The sequence below is a fragment of the Desmodus rotundus genome, chromosome 6, assembly GCF_022682495.2.
Source record: "Desmodus rotundus isolate HL8 chromosome 6, HLdesRot8A.1, whole genome shotgun sequence".
Taxonomy (NCBI): domain Eukaryota; kingdom Metazoa; phylum Chordata; class Mammalia; order Chiroptera; family Phyllostomidae; genus Desmodus; species Desmodus rotundus.
In genome coordinates, this window is record NC_071392.1 from 139,541,086 (window position 1) to 139,562,038 (window position 20,953).

Genomic DNA, 20,953 nt, shown 5'->3' on the forward strand with positions numbered 1-20,953 from the left:
CAAGCTGAGGCTGGTGTGTTGGTGGCAGAACCCTGGTCCCAACCTTTGGGAGCAGATAGGGGCAGAGAGCTGACTTCAGCCCCCATCCACTGGGCTGGGGGAATCCTCAGCTCTCTGCTGCTTTTCCACCCATGGGGCAGTCTCCTCCCTTCTCAGAACCCCCAGGAGCCAGCCGCCTTGGGGCTGCCCTTCCTGGGTGGGACTGCCACCCCACAGGCTGCAGTGGATCTGGGCAGCCCTGGGCTGACAATGTGAGCTGGCACCATGCTGGCCTGTTGGGCATGACATTTCCTCAAATGCCATGGAGGGGCTGCCTGACCTTCACGCTCCTGCCAGGACCCCCTTTCTGCCTCTTTCTGGGTTATTTATAACAGTGTTAACAGTTAAATAAAAAAAGAAAGAAAGGGCTTCTCAGCTGAGCCCAGCTCCCTCAGTCTCTCCTGCCAGCCAGGGCAAGAGACATAGAGACATAGAAATAGAGCCAAGAAGCAGGGACCCTACAGGACCCCGAAGAACGAACACCTCCAGATGGAGTGTGCTGGGTGCTTTTCTTTCTCTCTCTCTCTCTCTCTCTCTCTCTCTCTCTCTTTCTCTCTTTCCCTCCCTTCCTCCCTCCCTCCCTTCCGTCCCTCCTTCCTTCCCTCCCTTTCTCTCTCTCAAACACTCTTTCAGATTTATTTTTATTTTATTGTGGTAAAATATGCACAACATAAAACTTAACCATTTGTACCATTTTTAAGTGACAATTCAGTGGCATTAAGTACATTCAGAGTGTTGTTCGAAGTCACCACTCTCCATTTCCAGAATTTTTTCATTATCCCAAAGTGGATAAATAGGTACTTTTCATCCACCTGACACGCCAGGAAGGCTGGCACGCGCCAGTCTCCCCACCCCCTGCCCCAGGGTATCTTCAGATTTTGAGGAAACACCACAAAAGGAAGGCACCTGCCAGTTGGGGGTTGCCACAACTTCATTAGAATGTGGGCGGTCACCCCTTCCAGCTGTGTGGAATAATGGTCACGTTTTCCGGGGCTTGTCGTGCCCCCTGCTGTCCTTCCTTCCGAGTCAGGAAAGGCATCAGAACCAGAATGAGTGGGATGGTTACAGGGAGAACCGAGAATCTGCTCTTCTTTCTCTTCCTAAGCAAAAATCTATTCATTTAGCAAACTTCACTCCTTGCATTATAAATAGGGCAAGTGTTTTGCAAAACTGAACGCTACTCACTACTCTGTCGGACCATTGATTTTACCTTTGATAAAAATGTAATAGCGGTTTCTTACATAGGGACAGTACTTTAGAGTTTGCCCAAATACTTTCCCACCCAAAATACCTCATTGGACTGGGCAAGGCCAATGAATTCCACAGCAACCAGAGGGCTACAGGCCCCACTGTAGAGATGCGGAGACCGAGGCATGAAGTGGTCTAGGATGTCCTTTTAGTCGCCGGCACACGTAGTAACAACTCTTCCACTGTCTCATTCCATCCCGGCAGGGATTAGGGCAATGCCTTGGCTCACGCACAACCTTTACAGAGGTGCCAAAAAACTTAGTAATCAAGATAAATCATATTTTAATGCAACATTTAAAAATAATAACAATGGATGTCAAAATATCCATGCTGAACAAAATACCAAAAAAAGGGGGGGTGCATATAGGCACCTAAAGCCAAAGGAAAAATCAGTACTACTGACCTTGTCTTTAGTTAGAATTTTGATATTTTGCTCAGCATGGATATTTTTTTAAACAATATTGCATTAAACACGATCTGTCTTGATTACTGTGTGTTTTGGTGCCCAAAGCAGGTGCCTATCTCATTTCCCCCTAATCCTGGCTCCGATTCCACCTGCCAACCTCTGTGCCCTACTGTGATCGAGGAGCCCTCTCCCGGTTCCCCAGGCCTCAGGCTCCCATATGTTAAGGCCTTTTCAACCACCCCTGAGTATCAAGAGAGCAGCTGAGGGTGGCATTTGATCCGGGCAGTCTATTTTTGTGCCTGCCCTTCAGTAACTGATAAAATGTTGCTCTCGGTAGAGCTGATGTGTTGAAATGGTGAGTGTCGATGTCAGGTGGTTTCTGTGATCGGATATCTTCATTCTTGACCTCACACAGGGGCCTGGGACCAGGAAAGTAGCTCTTGGCGGTTTTGCTCCCCTGGAGCTGGACAGAAAAGCTCCATCGTTGTCTGGTGCCCAGGTGATGTGGTCTCGTCTTGGGGTTGTTACAGAAAAAATGTCTATGTTGGCATTTTCTTGCTTTTGTGTACTGCCCCATTTATCTCATTTGGCTTATTGAGTGCCTACTGTGTGCTGGGTGTCATGCTAGGCACTGGGACACAGCAGAGAACAAGACAGACACAGCCCCTGCTCACATAGAGCTGTTAGCTAGGGAGGCAACGATACGCAAGTAGACAAATGCAAAACGGGGAACAGTTCTGGAGAGGGACGGGGGTGACGGTGACCCAGCAATGTGAACATGATGCCACTGAATCGCCCTCGTTATATTTTCTGTTATGTATATTTTACCATCATTTAAGAAAATATTTGGAAATGGGAGATATCAGAATAAGAAGCACAGGGAACTACAGCGGGGTGATGGGTAAGAGAGAGGTGGGGTGGCCACTTTAGGAGACAGTGGTCAGAAAGGCCCGCCTGGGAAAGACACTTAATCTGGGCCGAGGATGGGATAAGAAGGGACCAGCCGTACAGGGATGAAGGACAGGGGAGGTGGTCCAGGCCTAGGGAGCTGCCAGCACAGAGGCCCAGGAGTGGAAGCCCAAGCTTCACAATAGTCCTTGAGGGAGCTGGTGTGTGGAGATTCCCAGAAGCCAGGTGACTCCCTGTACCGAGCAAGTGAGCAGCCAGGGCAGCTCTGCCTCAACAAAGCTTAACAACGGAGACCTGCACAGGCTTCGCAGTTTGCGAAGCACTTTCCTGCCATTGTCCTCTGTATTCGAGAGGCCCTTGAATTCAAGTGCATAAAATCGACTGCAATCACAGACGAGCACAATTGTGCAGATTGCACTGCCCGTACAACACCTTGGCTTGCTCGCTTCTGCCACAGAATGTATTTTAAGCTTTTGTTTTAAAATTAAAAATAAAAGAAGCACACTCCACCTTCCCAGGCCTGAGGCAGCTTGCATCTACTAAAAGGCAGCCCCCAACAGGTCCCAGGAACTGCAGCGGGGAGAGGGGTTAGCTGATGGCACCTGAGACCTCAGTGTCTGGGAGAGGAGACTGGGCTCTGCACAGCCACCTGCACAGGACACTCAGGAGCTGGTCCGTCCCAGGTAACCTCACCTGGGCACAGCTGCAGAGACTTCACAGATCTCTATTGGATAAAGGGCTGTTTGCAGGCAGCAGGGAGTAGGAAGGGAGAGGCCCTAGCAAGATAATACCCTCCCCAAGAGTCTTTCTGTTCTTACTTCCCTTGCCTTTTTAAAGAGGGAAGGCGCTAACACAAAACATTTTGGTATACAGGCCACAGCTGTTGAGGAAGTGGCCTGTCATTGTGGAAAGAGCTTTGGATGGGGACCCTGGAGATCCCAGTTTGTGTCCTGGCCCTGCCAGAAAGGAGTTGTCCATGTGGATCGTAGGTGACCCCGCATTTGCTCCTTTTTCCCTCTGCAAAATAGGCATTAGCTGTTCCAGGGCCCCCACCCCTGGTTCTGCGGTTGGGCAATCCACTGCATGAATTTCTTTCTGTGCTGTGGAGGTGGGAATCCATACACAATAGTCATCTTATCTGATGAGAGTGGGAACTGCAGCTGGGGGCGGAGGTATGGAGAGGGGAATTCCGAGGAAAATGTCAATGAAAACACACAACCAAAAAGCGTAATACCTAACATTATCTTTTAATGATGCCATATGACATGTCCATTCATTTTGCCAGACTTCTGCTATAGGACTGCTTCTGCTGCTGGCACTGGAAATCTGGTTGCCTCCCTGCGCTGCCCACACACATGGTGCCAGGGCTCTGGGTTCCGGAGAGGGGGATCAGGCAGAGGGATCAGGAAGTGAGGCTCCTGTCAAGCAACCCGGGTGCAGCACCCTTCTAGATTCTTGCCAGTTTCTCCTAATCTTTTACGGTCATCTCACCGACACATAATTTTATAGAACTTTTTTTTAAACGTCTCAACTTTCTGGAATCCATCCACAACCTTCAACTTAGTTTCCCTTCAGTTCGCTTCTCTGGTACTCGTATTTTCTGTGTATGAACCATTTAGTTAAATTTTGTAATTATAGCGGCCAGCGGGTTTGGGAAGAAACATGACTGATCAACAGTGGCCAAACAACCCTGCTGGAGGGAGCAGATGTGTGGGTGACCTAGAGTACCTTCTCTGTGGCTCTGGGGCACCTTGGGCATTTTTATAGGAGGAGGTAGAGGGTGTTTGTTAACCTGGCTGGTTGGTTAGGTGGAAGCTGGTGTGGGAGCTTCCTTTGTACCAAGGGCCTGAGAAGACTTGGTTAGAATTAGCATTGGCTGCAAGTAACAGAACCTCCCCCATCTCCCAAATGACAAAAGTTCAACAAGCTCCAAGTGTAGTCCTCTCTCACATCCTGAGTAGATGTCCCAGGGCCAGTGTGGCATGTCACAGCATGAAAGGACCCCGGCTTCATCCTATCACCCTGCCTCAGAGCTGCCTTCCCCAGGTCTCCAGTAACTAACTGGTCATCCTCCCTGGCTGGCTGGCTGGGTCTGGCCTGGCCCTGTAGCCCAGTTCTGAGCACTGGACTCCGTTTTTGCTCTCTGGGCTGGAGAACCCACTCTCACCAGGCCTGGTGACCTTCTGTCGGGTCGCCTTACCCTAAGCCCTGAGCAGGCAGCGGCATGGCTGGAACTTAGGGCCCCACTGTAAAGGGCTGAGCATCACAAGGTTGTGCCCAGCAGGTGTGGGGCCAGATGCTTCTACTGGGAAAGGTCTTGGATGCCAGGTTGAGATGTTTCACTGTGAGTGTTTTTGTGGGAGATTCTTTCAGTGATCTAGTTTATCTCTAAGTTCGGGGTGTTTTATCCTTTTAAGCGGGGCTTGGAGACCCTCCATTTTCTACTTAATTTTTCCTGGAGCTAACCTTGTGTTTGAGGGTCCCAAGTCTTATTTCAGAGGATGCTGTCAGCATTTCTGTGGGGACTAAGACCAATTAGTTTTCCTTGTCCTCCTAGAAGCCTCTTTAGGATTTTTAAACTAATTTAAAAGACAGTAGAAAGATTCAATTTTTTTTTAATGTAAGAGAGATGAATTAGTCATAATTTTTTCATTGATAGGTGACAGAAACTGCAACTGGCATGTGATCTAGAAAGAGAATTTACTTGCAAAATTGCAGAGTACAGGGAATAGCCTGGCTTCAGGCACAGCTGGATCCAAGTGTTTAAATTATTATTATTTTTTTAATCTGGAGAATGTACCTCTTTCTGCTTCGTGGTTCTGCATTCCCTGTGCTGGCTTCATTCTCAGACAGGCTATTCCCAGGTAGTGACGAAGATGACTGCCAGCCTCTCCAGAAGTAGATTCAACCAGCTGAGCCCCCTTGTCCAAATGCTCCAGCACATTCCTGGTGTTCACTCCAATCACCTCTGGACCCTCAAACCAGTGGTTGTGGTCACTGGATGAAGCACATCCATTGGCCAGATTGGGCTTACTTTGACCTCCTGGGTGGAGGGGAGGGGTGGCTTCCCTAAGGAAAATCCATGGGCTGCCACCATTAGGAAGGGAGGTGGGTGGGGGGCCAGCCAAGTCGCAGAGGCGGGAGTGAAAGAGAAGAAACATTTGTAGAATGAAATGGCTTTGTGGGGACTTCATGGATAAACTTACCTCACTTCCTTCCTAGAAGGCGAGTAGAGGTACGGGGCCATAGGCCTGGACCAGGCCAGGTCTCATGGATCAGTAGTGGCTGCTCAGGTCCCATGCTGGTCAGGCTCGGGCCTGAGCAGGAAGTAGAGCCGTGATCAGTTAGGGGTATCCATGGTAGCTGGAGAGGGAACCCCAGTGCCAGGTACCTGCTGTGGAGGAGGCTCCCAACTGGTGGTAGGGCAGTGGGTGGGGTGTGCAAGATGGCAGTCAAGAAGTCTGTGAGGCCTGGGTGGGGGCCCTGCCCCCCACCAGCCCAGGCAGGCTGGCAGAGAGCCAGCATGGTCTGGCTGTCAGGGCAAGGTCATTCCTTCAATGGAAACCATGAGCGGTGGTGATACTGTGACCTTGGGCTGTTGGGCAAGGCTGAAGGAACACAGGCTGAGAGAGCTGGTAAGTTCAGGATTGAGGGGAAAGGTCAGACAACAAATTCCAGAAGGATCAGCCCTCTGAGAGCCTCTGTTTTCCCATCAGTCAAATGGTGATGCTGGCCATGACCACTTCCTGCCTCTTGGGAAGGTACCAATGAGACCATGGCTGTGCATGTCAACAGTAAGTGCTGCATCTGTGACCATAATACATAGGGGGTGTCTGACACATCTAGTCTCCAACCCGTGTTACTTTATCTTTGTCAGAACCCTGGGAGGTAGGATAGCTTCCCCGCACCCCCATTTTGTCAATAGAAACTGAGGTGGCAAAAAGGATGCTCTGACCTCAAAGGGTTGGCGTTAGTAGCAAAGCCAGGGCCTTGCTCTTTGTCCTCCTTGCCTAGGCCTCTTTCCATTTCAAGACAGTCCTTTTCTCTGCACCTTTGTGTCTGCCTCTGTAAATTATTTGTCCATTAAATGCTGAATTTTACCTCAGTAATTCCCTCAAGCCTATGTGGATCTCAGAAACTAGATATGTATGGACTTACAGCAAAAGCTTGAACAAGAAGGTCCATATGGTTTGTCTGTTTGGTGTTCTCTTCCAGAAGGGACGGCGAGAACCTGAGTGAGGAGGTGACACATTGGCGGATACATAGTGAGCAGGGACAGGCCTGGATGCCATACTGTGTCACTCCAGCCATCCCCAGCCCCTCCTGCTTCCTTCCACTCAGTAGCTCTGAAAATGTGCTGTGGGCTAGGCACTCGGCAAGGCAATTTGCTGATCGCAGCCAGGAAACCGGAGCTACCAATTTTCCTTGAAGATGCATTCTTTCTTAAGTAGGGAATCGATTTCCACCAAGATGCACAGGCTTCCAATGAAGCCACTTATATGTATCTGGATGAAGCGTCATTAATTCACTAACAGGGGCATTTATCTCCCTGGCTTGGGGCAGCCACAGCCCTTTTTAGAGTAGGGTGGGGTGTTGCTGGAGAAATGGGCATGGAAGGCCCAGCAACAAGGGGGGCCCCATAGGAAGGGTGTGAGCGTCAGACCTAAGGGGGTAGAGGGTGCCCTGAAGGGCTGTCCAGATGAGGCCGGTGCACAGTGCAGTGCATCTAAGCCCAGACCTGTCCTGCTCAGCCATGAACTTGCTGTGTGACTTGGGTCTTTCTGAGCCCTCATTTGGAGGTCTGTCTCCCCACTGGTCTTGAATGTTCCTTCTCACTCTCAGAAGCAGGGTGTTGGGTGATAGCAGGTTTGTAGGGAGTGAAGCGACTTGTATTTGAATCTCAACTTCAGTTTTCTGGAATCCTGGGTGCTGAGGGTTCAGTTGCATCTTCCAGAAAATAAGATTTGTTGGAGTCCAAACCCCGGGACCTCGGAATGTGACCGTATTTAGAGACAGGTTCTCTACCGAGGCAACCAAGTTGAAATGGGGTTGTTAGAGTGGGACCTAATCCAGTACGACTGGTGTCCTTACTAAAAGGAAAATTTGGACACAGAGGCAGACGGACATGTGAAGAGACAGACGGACAAGACAGCTGTCCACAGGCCAACACAAGAGGCCTCAGAAGGAGCCAACCCCGGAAACACCTTGATCTCGGACTTCTGGCCTCTAGCACTGTGAGGCCATCCATTCCTGTTGTTGAAGCCACTCAGTCCGTGGGGCTTTGTTACAGCGGCCCTGGCACGCTCACACAAGGGACTCGATCTCTCAGTTTCCTGGTTGCCACATGGGGGCAGTGACACCTGCTCTGCAGGGTCATGTTAAGAATCTGATGAGAAGATGCGTATAGGACCCTTGACATGGTCCTTGGCGTACAGTGAATGCTCAGTAACAGCAGTGGCATTGTCCCATGCTGTGGCCTCCCAGTTTCACGTTGGTGGGGGTCCATGGCAGGCAGCCAGTACAGAACAAGAAGGCCTCGAGTCAGACCTTTCAAAGAGAACTGGGTCATCCACGGTACCCCTTCAAAAGCCTCTCCAAACCTGGAGAAGTCCAGAGAAATCACTGTGTATGCAGTGCTTAAAGGTTTTTGGCTAGAATGGCCTCCGCCCTAATTGACAAGGCTGCGGAGCTGAGGTTTCTGTATTTTTATGTCCTGGATACTCTTTGAGTGTGTCGAGCTGCTCTGGATAATCAATACGTGCTAGTCAAGGCCATTTTATGGGTGTTTGTAAAGGAGGTGGCATGGTTTTGATGGGAAGGACATTCATTGGATGACCCTGAGCAAATCCATCATCCTCCTTGGGCCTCAGTTTCCAAATCCGCAGAGTGAGGGAGGGAGACCAACCAAGTCAGGAGTGCTTAAGCCGCGTCTCTGAAGGCCTAGACATTAAATACCAATTCCTTATGCACCTGTGTGTTGCACACACATTTTATGGACAACATAAAAGCTCTCCATGGTTTTTATCTGTTTCTTGAAGGCACCTCTGACTCCCAAATGGTCCACAATAACGTGCCTGGAAAACCTCTCAGGGCTGCTGGTTCCTGACCTGTCTGGGATTCTGGGATTCTGATTATAAAGTTGTTTCTAAGCCTCAAGAAGCAAGTCCTACAGAATTGGCTGCTCTGAGTTACTGGGATGAGGGGATCTGGAATATATAGAAAAATACCCCCACAGAGTATATTGCTGGGGGCTTTGCTGGCCAGGGAGGCCCTAGCTGCCCAGCACTCTTGTGTCTCTGCTTTGGGCCCTCCCTCCTGCTCTGCAGGCCATCCTGTGTCCAAGTGGTATCTCCCTGTCCTGCCCCTTGCCCCTCTCCTGGATGCTATACCAGCCTAACCCATCTGCCTGCTTCTAGGCCAGCCCCACCCCCATCAGACTTGGAGCAAACCCCAAATCCCTTACCATCCCTACGTGATCTGCCTCCACCTGCCTTTCTGAAGGCATCTGTACCTACTTCCCTCCTGCCCCCCACCAAGCTTACCAAGCGGCAGCCTCACTGACCTACCATCAGCTCCGCATGCCCTGGGCTTGGTCCACACTTGGGCCTTTGCCTCTGCTGGGCCCTCTGCCTGGAACGTTCTTTCCATGTCTTCCACCACCTGGCTCCTCCTTCAAGTCTTAACTCAGATGTTAGCTCTTCCAGGAAGCCTTTCCTGACCCCAAGCTCACTGAGAGAGATTCTCCACCAGCCCACCCGGTTTATTTCCTTTGGTTGCTAACATGATCTGTAATGAAGGGTTTGTGTGCTTTTCTCCCCACGAAGTTGTCAACTTGCGAAGGAATGAACTGAGTCTTCTGTGTCACTGTGCCTGGCTCACGGCATTTAATAGATGCTGGCATGCATCCACTAGCATGGCTAAAATTAAAATGAGTGACAGTACCAAGTGCCGGTGAGGGTGTCGAGCACTTGGGACTCACACACAGTTGGTAGGTGTGTACAGCCGTCTAACCACTTTGGAGAACAATGTTGTAGTTTTTGTAAAGTCGCACGTACTCTTACCATAGGACCTAGCAATTCTACTCCCAGATATTTACCCAAGAGCAATAGAGACAGATGTCCACATAAAGGTTCACACAAATATCGCAGACTTATTCATAATAGCCAAACACTGGAAACAAACCAGTCGTTCATTTACAGCAGGCAAGAAGCCTGCATCCCCATAGTCCCCCTGGGCGAGGAAGAGAAGGAAGTCCCCAAGAGGTGGCCGAGAATCCACCTGATTGTCCCTGCGGCCATGGCAGCTGCGTGGTGGTGACTTGTGGTCAGGCGGTCGGTGGGGCCCAGAGGGCCATGGGTAGTTGGGGGACCCCTGGAGGCAGAGGCTGCCTGATCATCGGGCTCCCAGGCCTGAGAGCCTGGGACGGACCACTCGAGAGAAGCGGGCCCTGGTGCCACCCTGTGCGTGCAGGGTTCTTGCAAAATGCCAGTTAAGACATTTGACCTAAATTCGGATAAAAGCCTTTTTCCTGTGTCAAGTTGAGCTAATAATATACATTTATTCATAATTTATGAGGCCTAGTAAGTGGGAACAATTAAGGAAAAGGCCCGGCCAACATCTATTTCTCCTAAGTGTCACATAAGCCTTTTTTTTTTGTTGTTCTCTAAGGCAGGCCCGCCCCCTCTGCCTGCTATGAAATGCTGTTGTTCTTGTTATTTTAAAGATTTTTGTTGTCATTACCGTGAGCTGCCATTTCTTGGGCACTGGCCAAGCGAGGCTATAGCATTCCCTTATTTCCTCTTAAACATACGACGCAGGTGAGGGTTCCCATTTCACAGGTGAGGCAGCTTAGCTTCAGAGAGGCAAAGAGACCCGCCTGAGCTTTCCTGGCCGCTGAGCAGGGGCTATGACTCAGGGCCACCAGACCCCAGGGCCTGTGGGATTCCATTTCCGAGTCAGCCTCCCCGAATGGTCAGCGCAGCCCTTGGGTTGGTAACTGTTAAACTTGGGAGATCGGGATGAGAACGCAATTGCCTTCTGACTCAGGGGGCCTGGGGGAGGCCTGAGAACCTGCATTGTTTCTTTCACGGCCCCAGGTGTAGCTGCCTCTGCCAGTCCCGGGCCTGCCTTGTAGAAGCTCTGGTCAGTCTGCGATGTTACAAGAGTCCGCACCTGCCACTGCCAGGTGGGCTGATGGCCTTCTAGACCTTTCCCTGTGCATTGCACATGTGTTATGGTACATAGAGAAAGGCGTAGCCTGGCTTTTCTGTTTACGTATGTGGGGTTCTATTCGACCTACTGATAATCTGCAGTCTAGTTTTGTATTTCACATGTCTTAAAGAGCACGTACACCTGCCTCATTCTCTTCAACAGCACTGTAATATTCCATGACACAGGTGATGTTAGTTTTATTTACCTCCAGTCCAATGATGGGTGGCCTTCCACATTCTAGACTCTACATCTAAAATCCCTGGGACCATGGGTGAGTGTCCACAACACAGTAATCACTTGATAATGTTAGCCATTATTATTATTGCTGTTTTGTTGGTTTATTATTCATATCGAGGGACTGTTGCCTCCTGGAAATCCCCTTTCCGCTGGCAGCAGGTAGGGAAAGGAGTAGGTCCCTGTTTACAGATTCTAAGAAAGTTTTCAACAAAACATTGCTGGTAAGAGAAAGGGGCCGCATGGGCGGGGCCTTGATACGTAGGAGTGCAGAGGACAATGGAGAGAGCAGGGGGCAGGGTTGTACTGCCAGGACCTGGCTTGGCTCCTGGTAGATTCAACAGTTGCAAGTGAGTGGGGCAGAACTTTACATTTCTTGGCTACTTGGCAAAACTGGGCCTTGGCCAAGGGCAGCTAAATGTCCAAGCTGGCAGCATCGTGAATAAGAGGGTCCCCACCTGGGTCTAGCTAAGTTCAGCTCTGACTGGTCTCCTTCCTTTCTGTCTCCTCAGAGTGGTGGGTCCGGGGAGGAGCAACTCTGCGCCGACTTCCCAGAGCTTGACCTCTCCCAGCTGGACGCCAGCGACTTCGACTCGGCCACCTGCTTCGAGGAGCTGCAGTGGTGCCCCGAGGGCTCCGATACTGAGCCCAGCCAATACAGACCCGATGACTCGGAGCTCTTCCAGGTATGTCCTTCCCGAGCCACGCCCTCCGTCTCCTACCTAGCCATGTCCCTGTCTGTCCCCAAAGGCCTGGCTCTGACTTGCACCTCCTTTTTCTGCACTTGCTCAGGCAAAGACCACCACAGCTCTTCAGGCCACGTCTCTTGCCCTGATCCGCACTTGACCTTGGGCAGCTCTCCTTCCTTGTCAGGCCTCTGGAAAGTGAGGGCAGGGAAAAGCTGCTCTCTCTTATGTCCCCCACTCAGAACCCAGCCCCTCTGTGGGCCAGGCAGTTTCCAAGTCCTCCCTTCCCTATAGCATCTCAGTCAATTCTTATCTCTATCCTGTGAGGCAGGTGCCATCATTTCCCCCTTTTGCAGATGAGGAAACTGAGGCTTGGAGAAGTGAAGTCATGTGTCAAGGCCATTTACCTGTTTGAATCAGACTCAAATCCAGTTTGCCTGCCTCTTCCAAGCCAGGGCTTTATAGCCGTGATGACACCATAATGAGAATACTTCCCATTTACTGAGCAACTGTTCTATGGGACTGTCCCTGATTGTGGATATTAATACAGTTAATTCTCTTAACATCGCTCAGACATAAGTACAGTTAGAGGGCCTTTAAAAGAGGTAGTGCCGAGAACCAATACAAATGCCTCTGATCCTGCGTGCTCCTGCGCCCGGCCTCAGAGGCACATAATGGGCAACGTTTCCTGTAAGAAGCCCTCTAACATGGAATAATATGATGTCTAAGGTTTGCTTCAGAATAAAGCAAGCTCTGCATGCATTCGTGTGCATGGGTGTGTTGGTGGTCTGGAGAGTAATAGATGAAAGGTGGTTGGCCATGCTGTCGAAGCTGGGTGATGAGTGCATTTGAATTCATTATTCTTAGCTTGAAATATGCTCCCCTACGAAGATTGGGGGAAGAAGACCTAGCTCCCTGTGCCTGTCTGGCAATATAGTAACAGCAACAACACACTGTCAAATGCCATGCTGGCGTGCCATGAGCCTCGTCCCGGGTAGTCCTGAGGGTTATATCGTTGCTTCTAGGAATGTTTATGGAGCTCACTGTGCGCCCAGCACTGTGTTCCTCAGTGGATGGGACAGTCCAGGGGAGACCGACCTTTGATCAGCTGACACATAAACAGACCACAGTCACTGCGACGGGGGCACAGAAGGAAGTGAACAAACCTGGGATGAGAAGTGGGTCTAACAATGGGGCTGTCAGGAAAGAGCTCTTTGGGGAGGAGGTGCTACAGCTGAAGGGTGAGAAGGAGCTTCGTGAAGACCAAAGAACAGGGACAGAGCTTTCTAGGCAGGGGAAGCAGCAAGTGCAGAGCCTGGAAGCAGGAGCGCGGGCTGTGTTGGAGAGCAAAAGGGCGCCGGGTAGAAGCTAAGGGGAAAATGCCAGGAGGTAAAGCCAGAGAGGTAGGCAGGGGCCAGATCAGGCAGGGGCCAGATCAGGGAGGGTCTTGTGGGCTATGGTAAGGAGTTTGACTTTTTTCCCCCAAGGCTATTATAAAGTCCTATAAGTCCTATAAGTAAAGGACTCATAATAACCCATTTTACAAGTGAGGAAAGTGAAGTTCAGGGAGGAGGTTAAGTAACTTGCCCAAGGTCCCACAGCTAGGAAGGGCCAGGGTGACAACTAACCCAGGGACCCACACCCCTCACAGCTGCATATACAACCTCTCTGCCACTCCTATGAGGACCAGCAGGGCTGGGCTCTAGGTCTGGCTCCTTCCGGTGACCTTCATTCTTTATGTGAACTTTGGGAACGGAACCTGTGCTCTGCTGCTCCTGCCCGCAGAGGGGCCTGACCTCCAGAGAATGCTTTTAGGTTGTGGAGCCGGATGAGCAAGAGGGTTTAGATGCTGCCTGGAGGCCACCCCACCTAAACTGTACAGGCCTCTAAATATTCAGAGACTGACTAGTCCCACTGACATGGTCCTGCCAAGGTCCTACTATGCGCATGCTGACATGGTCTCAGATGCAAGTCAGCCTGCTGTGGCCCTGGGCTCCTGGGCCAGCAAGGGAGGCAGAATCCTCCAGATGGTAAGGACCATGAAGAACTCCTGCCCAGCCCCTCTCCCATCCACGGCCACCTGCTCTCTCAAGATGAGGCCAGCTCCGCCCATTATATTTGCTGCACCTCTGTGCCTGTGGTCATGTGACCAGTGCCTGGTTCCTCCCCTCCCCTCATCAGCCCCAGAGCGTGGGGGCTGGCACTGTGTGCATTGTTGTCATCCCAGGACTCTGCACAGAGCCTGGCACCTCTCGGGGCTTCATACTCATACACCAAATGACTACGTCCTTCAACACCCAGCTCTCCTGTCGGCTCTTTCTAAGGCAGTTGGTTGGTTGCTTCCTCTCCTGGGTTCCTGTCTTGTGTGTGTGTGCGTGTGCGTGTGCACATGCATGTGTCTCTGTGTGTCCTTTAGACTTGGGCTCCTTGAGGACAAACGGCATTTTATTCACTGGGGCCCTCAGCCATTGTCAGGAGTCAATCATGTGTGTGGAATGAAGGCACCAATTGTAATATTTTTTTCCCTGCCAAGTACCAGACATGACCCATTCCACAGCCTTGAGCCGGGACTCAGGGGCCATAGGCTCTGTCCTCTCTGCCACTAGCTGAGACGGTTTCCTCGTTTGACCAGCGGGACTCATAGAGTCGAGCTGCCTTGTGTCCGAGCTGTGTTCTAACAGTCAGATGACACCATTGCTATGGTAACAGGCTGGGAGAGTGGAGAACAAGCTACTGTGACAGATTTGACAGTTCCTCGGGGGCAGGGACAGTGCCGTCCAGCTCTCAGTGTGCCCAGAGCCCTAGGGTCAGGGGCACAGCAGGAACTTGGGAAACATTTTTGGAGGGGGCAGGCATTCGGTTGTTCTGTCACAGTGTGCTGTATGGCCTTGGGCAAGTAGCTTCCTTTTGTTGGGCCTCAGTTTCCCCACATGAGGAACGAGGAAGGAAGATGGATTCAGTCAGTGGTTCTTAATCTGTTGGGGGAGAGTCACAGGGTCCTTTTATACTCTGGTGAAATCTATGGATCAACTCCCAGTAAAGAAGGTGGAGGGACTGATTTCCTGGGTATCCTGAACCCCAGTTAAGCCCCCTGGACAGCAGAGGATTTCTGAGTGTCCTTCCATCCCAAATAGCCTAAATTCTGTTCTGTGACATTCCTTTAAGCCACCCTGGGCCCAAAATGAAGTGTTTTCCCTGAGATTTTGTAGACTTCTTTTCCTCTAGCTTGAGATCAGTTCAGGAAGGTTGGGGGTAGGGCCAAGTCTATTAATATCCCTTCCTCAGCTGATTAACTCTCCATTAATTTACACTCCGTTTCCAAGCAGAGCTGGGAGAGCTGAGCTAATGGGCCCAGGAAGAGGAGAAGGGTGGCCCGGCTCCCTGCAACGTACCACCCTAGGGCTCTGATGGGAAGATGCTATCGGCAGCCTGCTTCCCAGGCTGGGTCAGGGCCTCCAACCTCAGCTGGGGCAGCTCAGGGAGGGCTGAGGAGATGGTGGGAACCTTTTGTTAGTCATTTTGTTTATACCAGCCTGTGGGGGGCGTCTGGAGGTCTCTGCCAGTTTGTATTCATTTTTGCACAGTGCCTGGCGCACAGTAAGTCCATGACCCCTCCTCTCACTTGCTGTCCCATGTGACCTTGATGAGTCTCCTTCCTGGACTTTCGTTCCCCCCCACCCTAAAAAGAATGGCAGATAAGTGTTCTGGTGAGCGCCACCTGCGCTGGATTGGCAGCGTTGGCCGCGAGGGCTGCGTTAAGAAAGATACTGGCGTGGAAGGAACAGCCACATCTGGTTAGCAGTAAGGGGAGTGGTAGCACTTAGGTCACATGTCTAATATCCTGGGTCACTGTGTGATCCCTGAGGGATCCTGCTGTTAGTTGTGATTGGCTACTCTGGGCCATTGGCTACCTCTGTGAAAGAGGGAACTCTCATTCCATCCAGTGGTGGATGACATCATTTCTGAATAATGTCCCTCTAAGAATCTATTCTTTGAAACCCTAATCTCAGTCTCTCTTGGAGGCCAGAATTCATTGCTTGGGTCATTCATTCTTCCATTCAAAAAATTGTGCCTGAATGCGACCCATGCTCCCGGCATGGGCAGGCACGGAAACACTTTCATCATTACCGCCAGACTTGCCTTCCTAGTACACCTGGGAGGGAGGCTGGCCAGGGTTCATGGGCTACCTTTTTTTTTTTCCCCAAAGATTTTATTTATTTATTTTTAGAGAGAAGGGAAGGGAGGGAGAAAGAGAGGAAGAGAAACATCCATGTGTGGTTGCCTCTCACATACCCCCTACTGGGGACCTGTCCTACAACCCAGGCATGTGCCCTGACTGGGAATTGAACTGGCGACCCTTTGGTTCTCAGGCCGACACTCAATCCACTGAGCCACACCAGCCAGAGTTCATGGGCTCCCATTTTACAGCCAAAGCAACGAGGCTTAGAAGAAGGAAAATACTTGTCCAATATCACCCTATGGTGACCGAGCCCCACGCAGCCAGTCGCAAGAGTGGTCATTGAGCCCCAGGTTCCAAGACCGTAACCACAGTCAGGCTACACAGAGTGCTCTGGGAACACAGGGGACTCTGGTCTTTGGATGGCAGTGAGGGGCATTTAAGTGAGCTCCACTGCACTCTTGAGCCAGAGTCCATGGGCCCAGATCTACCCTTGGCTGCCCATCCCCAGGGCCTGGGTCAGACCCAACCAAAACCTTCTTTTGACCTTCCTTTGACCTTTCTTTTATTCTTAGCTGTGTTCCAAAAATTACAAACGCATTTGTTCTCTTTTTCCCATTGACCCCCTTTGAATTACTCAGCTGCTGCTCTGGCTGCAAGGCCTGGAACAGATTTAGTGCGGCCAAAAGGCCGTCATGAGATGTGTATTTCAGATGAACTTCCTGAAGAAAGGATAAACAGCCTGACCTGGGGTGGGAAAGAGCACCGGGGGAGGCATCATGTGACAGAATGTGCTTCCCGCCAGAGCAGGCCCAGCAACCGGGCCGACCGCGGGAGGTGCTCGCTGCCCCACCTAGAAGCAGTGAGATCGCCACTCTGCAGGGCCTCTGGCGTGGGGGCCGGGTGCGGGTGCCTGGGGCTGGGAGGGTGCTGGCTGGCCCTCCTTGTTGCAGTTCTGGACATCGGAGAAGGAAGGGTCTTGGGTCATCTGTGCTCAGTGTAAGCTCTGCCTCTGCCCTGGATTTGCCTTGTGACCCGGACACCTCACTCAACCTCTGTGAGCCTCAGTTTCCTCAACTGTAAGACAGAGATTAGAATAGTATCCCCCCCACCATAGACTGTTATGAGGCAGTACTTACAAAGCCTTTCTGTCCCTCTTATCAGCCACATTCTTTGTCCCCGGCCTTTGGACTCCCTTTCCCCTCTGCCTGGAACCTTCTTTCCTTCATCCTTTGCCTGACTGGTGCCATTTTCAGCCAGAGTTTAAGTTTCAGCTGCGCAGAGCAGCTTTCTCTGACCCCCAGAATAGTCCGTAAACCCTCACTGTGTTCTTAGTCTTCATCACAGCTTCCTTTCATTTTCTTCCCAGCCTTTGTCACTCTTTGAAGTGATGTTGTTTCCTTGTTTCACTCTTTTCTCCACTGGAGTGTAAGCTCCATGAAGGCAGGGGCTGTACCAGTCTTAATGCTGTATCGCCAGTGCCCAGACAATGCCAGGCACAGGGTAGCTACTCAGTACATGTATGTAAGGGAGGGGGAGGGAGGAAAGAGGTGGGAGAGGGACGGCTGCTACCACCACCACCATCTCCATCATCATCACCATCACCATTGTCAGCAGCAGCAGCATCACCATCACCATCATCGTCATCACCATCATCATCACCACTATCACCATCACCATTGCCATCACCATCCCCATATCACCATCGACATCATTCATCATCATCTCCACCATCATCCCAGGCATTATCACAGTAGTAGTAGCAGTAGTAGTAGAAATAATATAGTAGTAATAGTAATGAGTACTTACTATGTGCCAGGCACTATTTTCTCAGAGTCTTATGTAGGTTAACTTATTTAGTCCTCAACAATAACCTTATGAAGTAGGCAGTGTTGTTGTCCCATTCAGCAGATGAAAAAACTAAGTAACTTGCATAAGGACCCATAGTTGAAAAGGATTGCTTCTGGTTTTCCACCCCAGCTCCAGAGCCCAAACTCCTAACTACCAGTCTAACTTCCTCTTTGTGAGTGGATGAGGCAAGCAAGCCCTGGAAACCCATAGGGACATGGTAGCTGTGGTTGTCATTGTCATGGTTGAACCCTGAAACTTCCAGCCTTCCCACTGCCTGCCTGGGCCCAAGGGTCAGGGGCTGGGACCCACAATGGGATGCTGAACCACGGGCTTAAGCCAGCATCAGGTCTATGTCCTAAGGGTTGGGTGCAGGGGAGCTGCTGTCTGGTGGAGGGGACACGTGTCTCCCAACACTGATGAGCAGCAGACTGGGACTCCCAAGGCAAGGCTGTTTTCAGTATTACCTGCTGCCTGCTCGTCAACTTCTGAGATTCGTGGAGTCAATAACACATTTCCTGGGCATCTTCTACTGCAGCACTCCTGGGAGAATCTGACAGGGAACGCATCCAAGAGGGGCTGGTGGGAGGGCGGTGATGGTGCAGCTGCGTGGTACAGCAGGTCTCCACTGGGAAGATGGCTGAGCCCAAGGTACTGACTCACCGCGTTCCGTCTCTGCTCCACCTGTGCTCCCTGCTTCAGATCATCGATGGTGAGAATGAGGCCCTCCTGGCAGCGCTCTCCAAGACCCTGGATGACATCCCCGAAGACGATGTGGGTCTGGCTGCCTTCCCGGCCCTGGATGGTGGAGACGCACCGTCCTGCACTTCAGTTTCACATGTCCCCTCCTCTGCACCCCCCAGCCCCTCCCTGGAGAGCCCTCCAGCCTCTGCCCCTGAGGGGGACGAGCTCTCACTGGTGAGAACATATTTCCAGGTGAAGTGGTGGTGGTGGCCTGGGATGTGGTGCCTGGCGGTAGGGCTTGTGGGTGTAGGGAAATGCAGCTCCAGCCCCTGCAGAGGTCTCCAGGCATCAGTGGCAATGGGGTTCACAGCAGACAGCCTGGACAGGATGTAGGGGGCCTCCCTGGGCCTCACCTTTACCACCTGTGCAGCTGGACTAGCCACCCAGGCTTCACGAGCATTCTGTAGGCCCTTGGGGATTTCATGGATTGACCTTGATTGTGTTGCAAAACCTGGAGATTGTAAGCAAACATTTTCCTACGGATGATGCATATACACGCAGCAAAAATTCAAGCACAAAATGTGGACGGTTAGAAGCAAAACTTTCTTACCCATCTCACAATTGCTTTTTCCTTCCCCAGAGGTTACCATAGTTACTGATCTGTTATATGACTTTCCTCTTGCACCTTTTTAAAAAATACTCCAAAAAGGAAGCCAACATTATACACTGCTCTGCACCTTGCTTTTCTCAGTGAACTATTGTTTTCTTAGAAACATTTTCAGGTGAGCCCAGGTAGCTCTGTTTCATCTTTTTTCTTGGCTGCATAGTGTCCCTTTGTAAGGATGTACCATAGCTTGTGTAACCAGTTCCCTTGTTGATGGATATTTATGTCGTTTCAACTCCTTTGTTGCTATGGTGCTGTAGTCACTGTCCTGGTGCAGTGGCCTTGGTCACCTGGAAGTGGGTAAGTGTCCTGGGAATGGAATTCCTAGGTAGACAGATACATGATATTTTCAGTTTAGGTAGTTACTTCCAGATTGCTCTCCAAAGGGGTTGGCCTGGTCTGTACTTGCATCAGCAGAGGTTAAATGCTATCTGTGTGAGTGTATGTGGCATGTGGGAGCCTGCACATGGAATCACCGCTTTCCGGGGAGAAGGTCCCAGCTTTTATCAGATTCTCTAAGGGGTGTAGACCTCAAGAGTTGCTCCCAGCACTTGCCCTCGAGTCAGACCGAGGGTACAAAAGCTGAGATGTCACGGGGTGTAGAGTCCAGCAGTGCTCACCTGTCTTGGGCTCCTCACCTCAGTGCTAAGACTGCCAGGGCTGGTGAGACTCAGAAAGTCAGAGCCTGTTGGAGCTGAGGAGGGGTCTTGGGTCACGAAGAGTTCTGAGCTGAAAAGGCTCTCAGTGGCCATCAGGCCCAGTGATGGGGAAGTAAGTGGAGACTCAGAATGGGGAGGGCCTCTCTGTGGTCACACAGCACGTTGGTGTGCCAGAGAGCACTAGAACCCAGGTATTCTGCCTCCTGGTCCAGGACCCCTTTCCTGCTTCCTTTGTTTTCCAAAGGAGCGCGAACCATTTAGTAAGCACCTTGTATGTGCTGGACACAGGAGTGTGTTCAACCCTACATTGTGGCTTTTGCTGATAAGGGTCCTGCTTCCTTTCAGGCTGGAAATCAGACCCCTGGTTTCGAATCCCCACCCCTCCAATTAATGCTTGTGTGTCCCTAACCTCTCTGACTCAGCTTCCTGGTCTATAAGGTGGGGTCAAAAACAGCGCGTACCTCAAAGGCCCTTAGGAGGAATGCTGTAGGTAATACATGTAAAGTACCTAGTGCAGTGCCTGGCACATAGAATTTCCTTGATAAATGCTCTCCAGGGAATAATAGTCCGGGCCCAACCAATAATAGCAGCAACAAAAGGAATTCTCAGTGCCATTTCTCTGTGGCGCTCTGGAGGGGGACCAAACCTCCGAGAGATGGAGAGCGGCCCCTGCTGGTCACAGTTTGTTCCCTCCCGTGCCATGGGTTGCCTTCGTTCCACATGTTTTTGAGCACCTGTTTCAGGCACTGTGCTAGGCACACAGGAAATGCACCCTCTAGACTCCCAGTGTACTGGCAGAGTTCGAAAGATCTCTGCACAGCGGAAGTTCTCAGTTCTTAACCTGGAGTCATGGATCCCAGAGAGTCCGCCATTGGACTGATAGGGATCGACGGGCCTCTTATATACCTGTGCATTTTTCTGAGCCCAGTAGCTTCTTGCATATTCTTAGAGAGACTCGTGAGTAAAAAAAGGTTCAGCTCTAGTTATTTAATCTGCCTGCCCCTGCTATAGCAATGGAGAAACCAGGGCCTAGAGAGGGAAAGGACTTGCCCAAAGTCTCATGGTAAGTGGGAGCTGAGCTGGGCCAGAACCAGGTCTCTCCAGCCCACAGGACTTTTCCTGTCCATGTCAGAGAAACACAGATGTGTGTGTGTTGGTTTGGGGTCCAGGAGGGGTGGTGGGGACCCT

General features: G+C 51.1%; 1 protein-coding gene across 4 annotated transcripts in view; it reads left to right on the forward strand.

The window, feature by feature from the left end:
* The window catches only part of PPARGC1B (PPARG coactivator 1 beta), a 105,409-nt gene that overhangs the window by 62,219 nt on the left and 22,237 nt on the right, over positions 1 to 20,953 (forward strand). For all 4 annotated transcript variants that reach the window (XM_045185007.3, XM_045185006.3, XM_024576976.4 and 1 more), the window contains exons 2-3: positions 11,560 to 11,733; positions 18,461 to 18,676. In XM_045185007.3, coding sequence (XP_045040942.2) covers positions 11,560 to 11,733; positions 18,461 to 18,676 — 390 coding nt within the window. The remainder of the gene's footprint in view (positions 1 to 11,559; positions 11,734 to 18,460; positions 18,677 to 20,953) is intronic.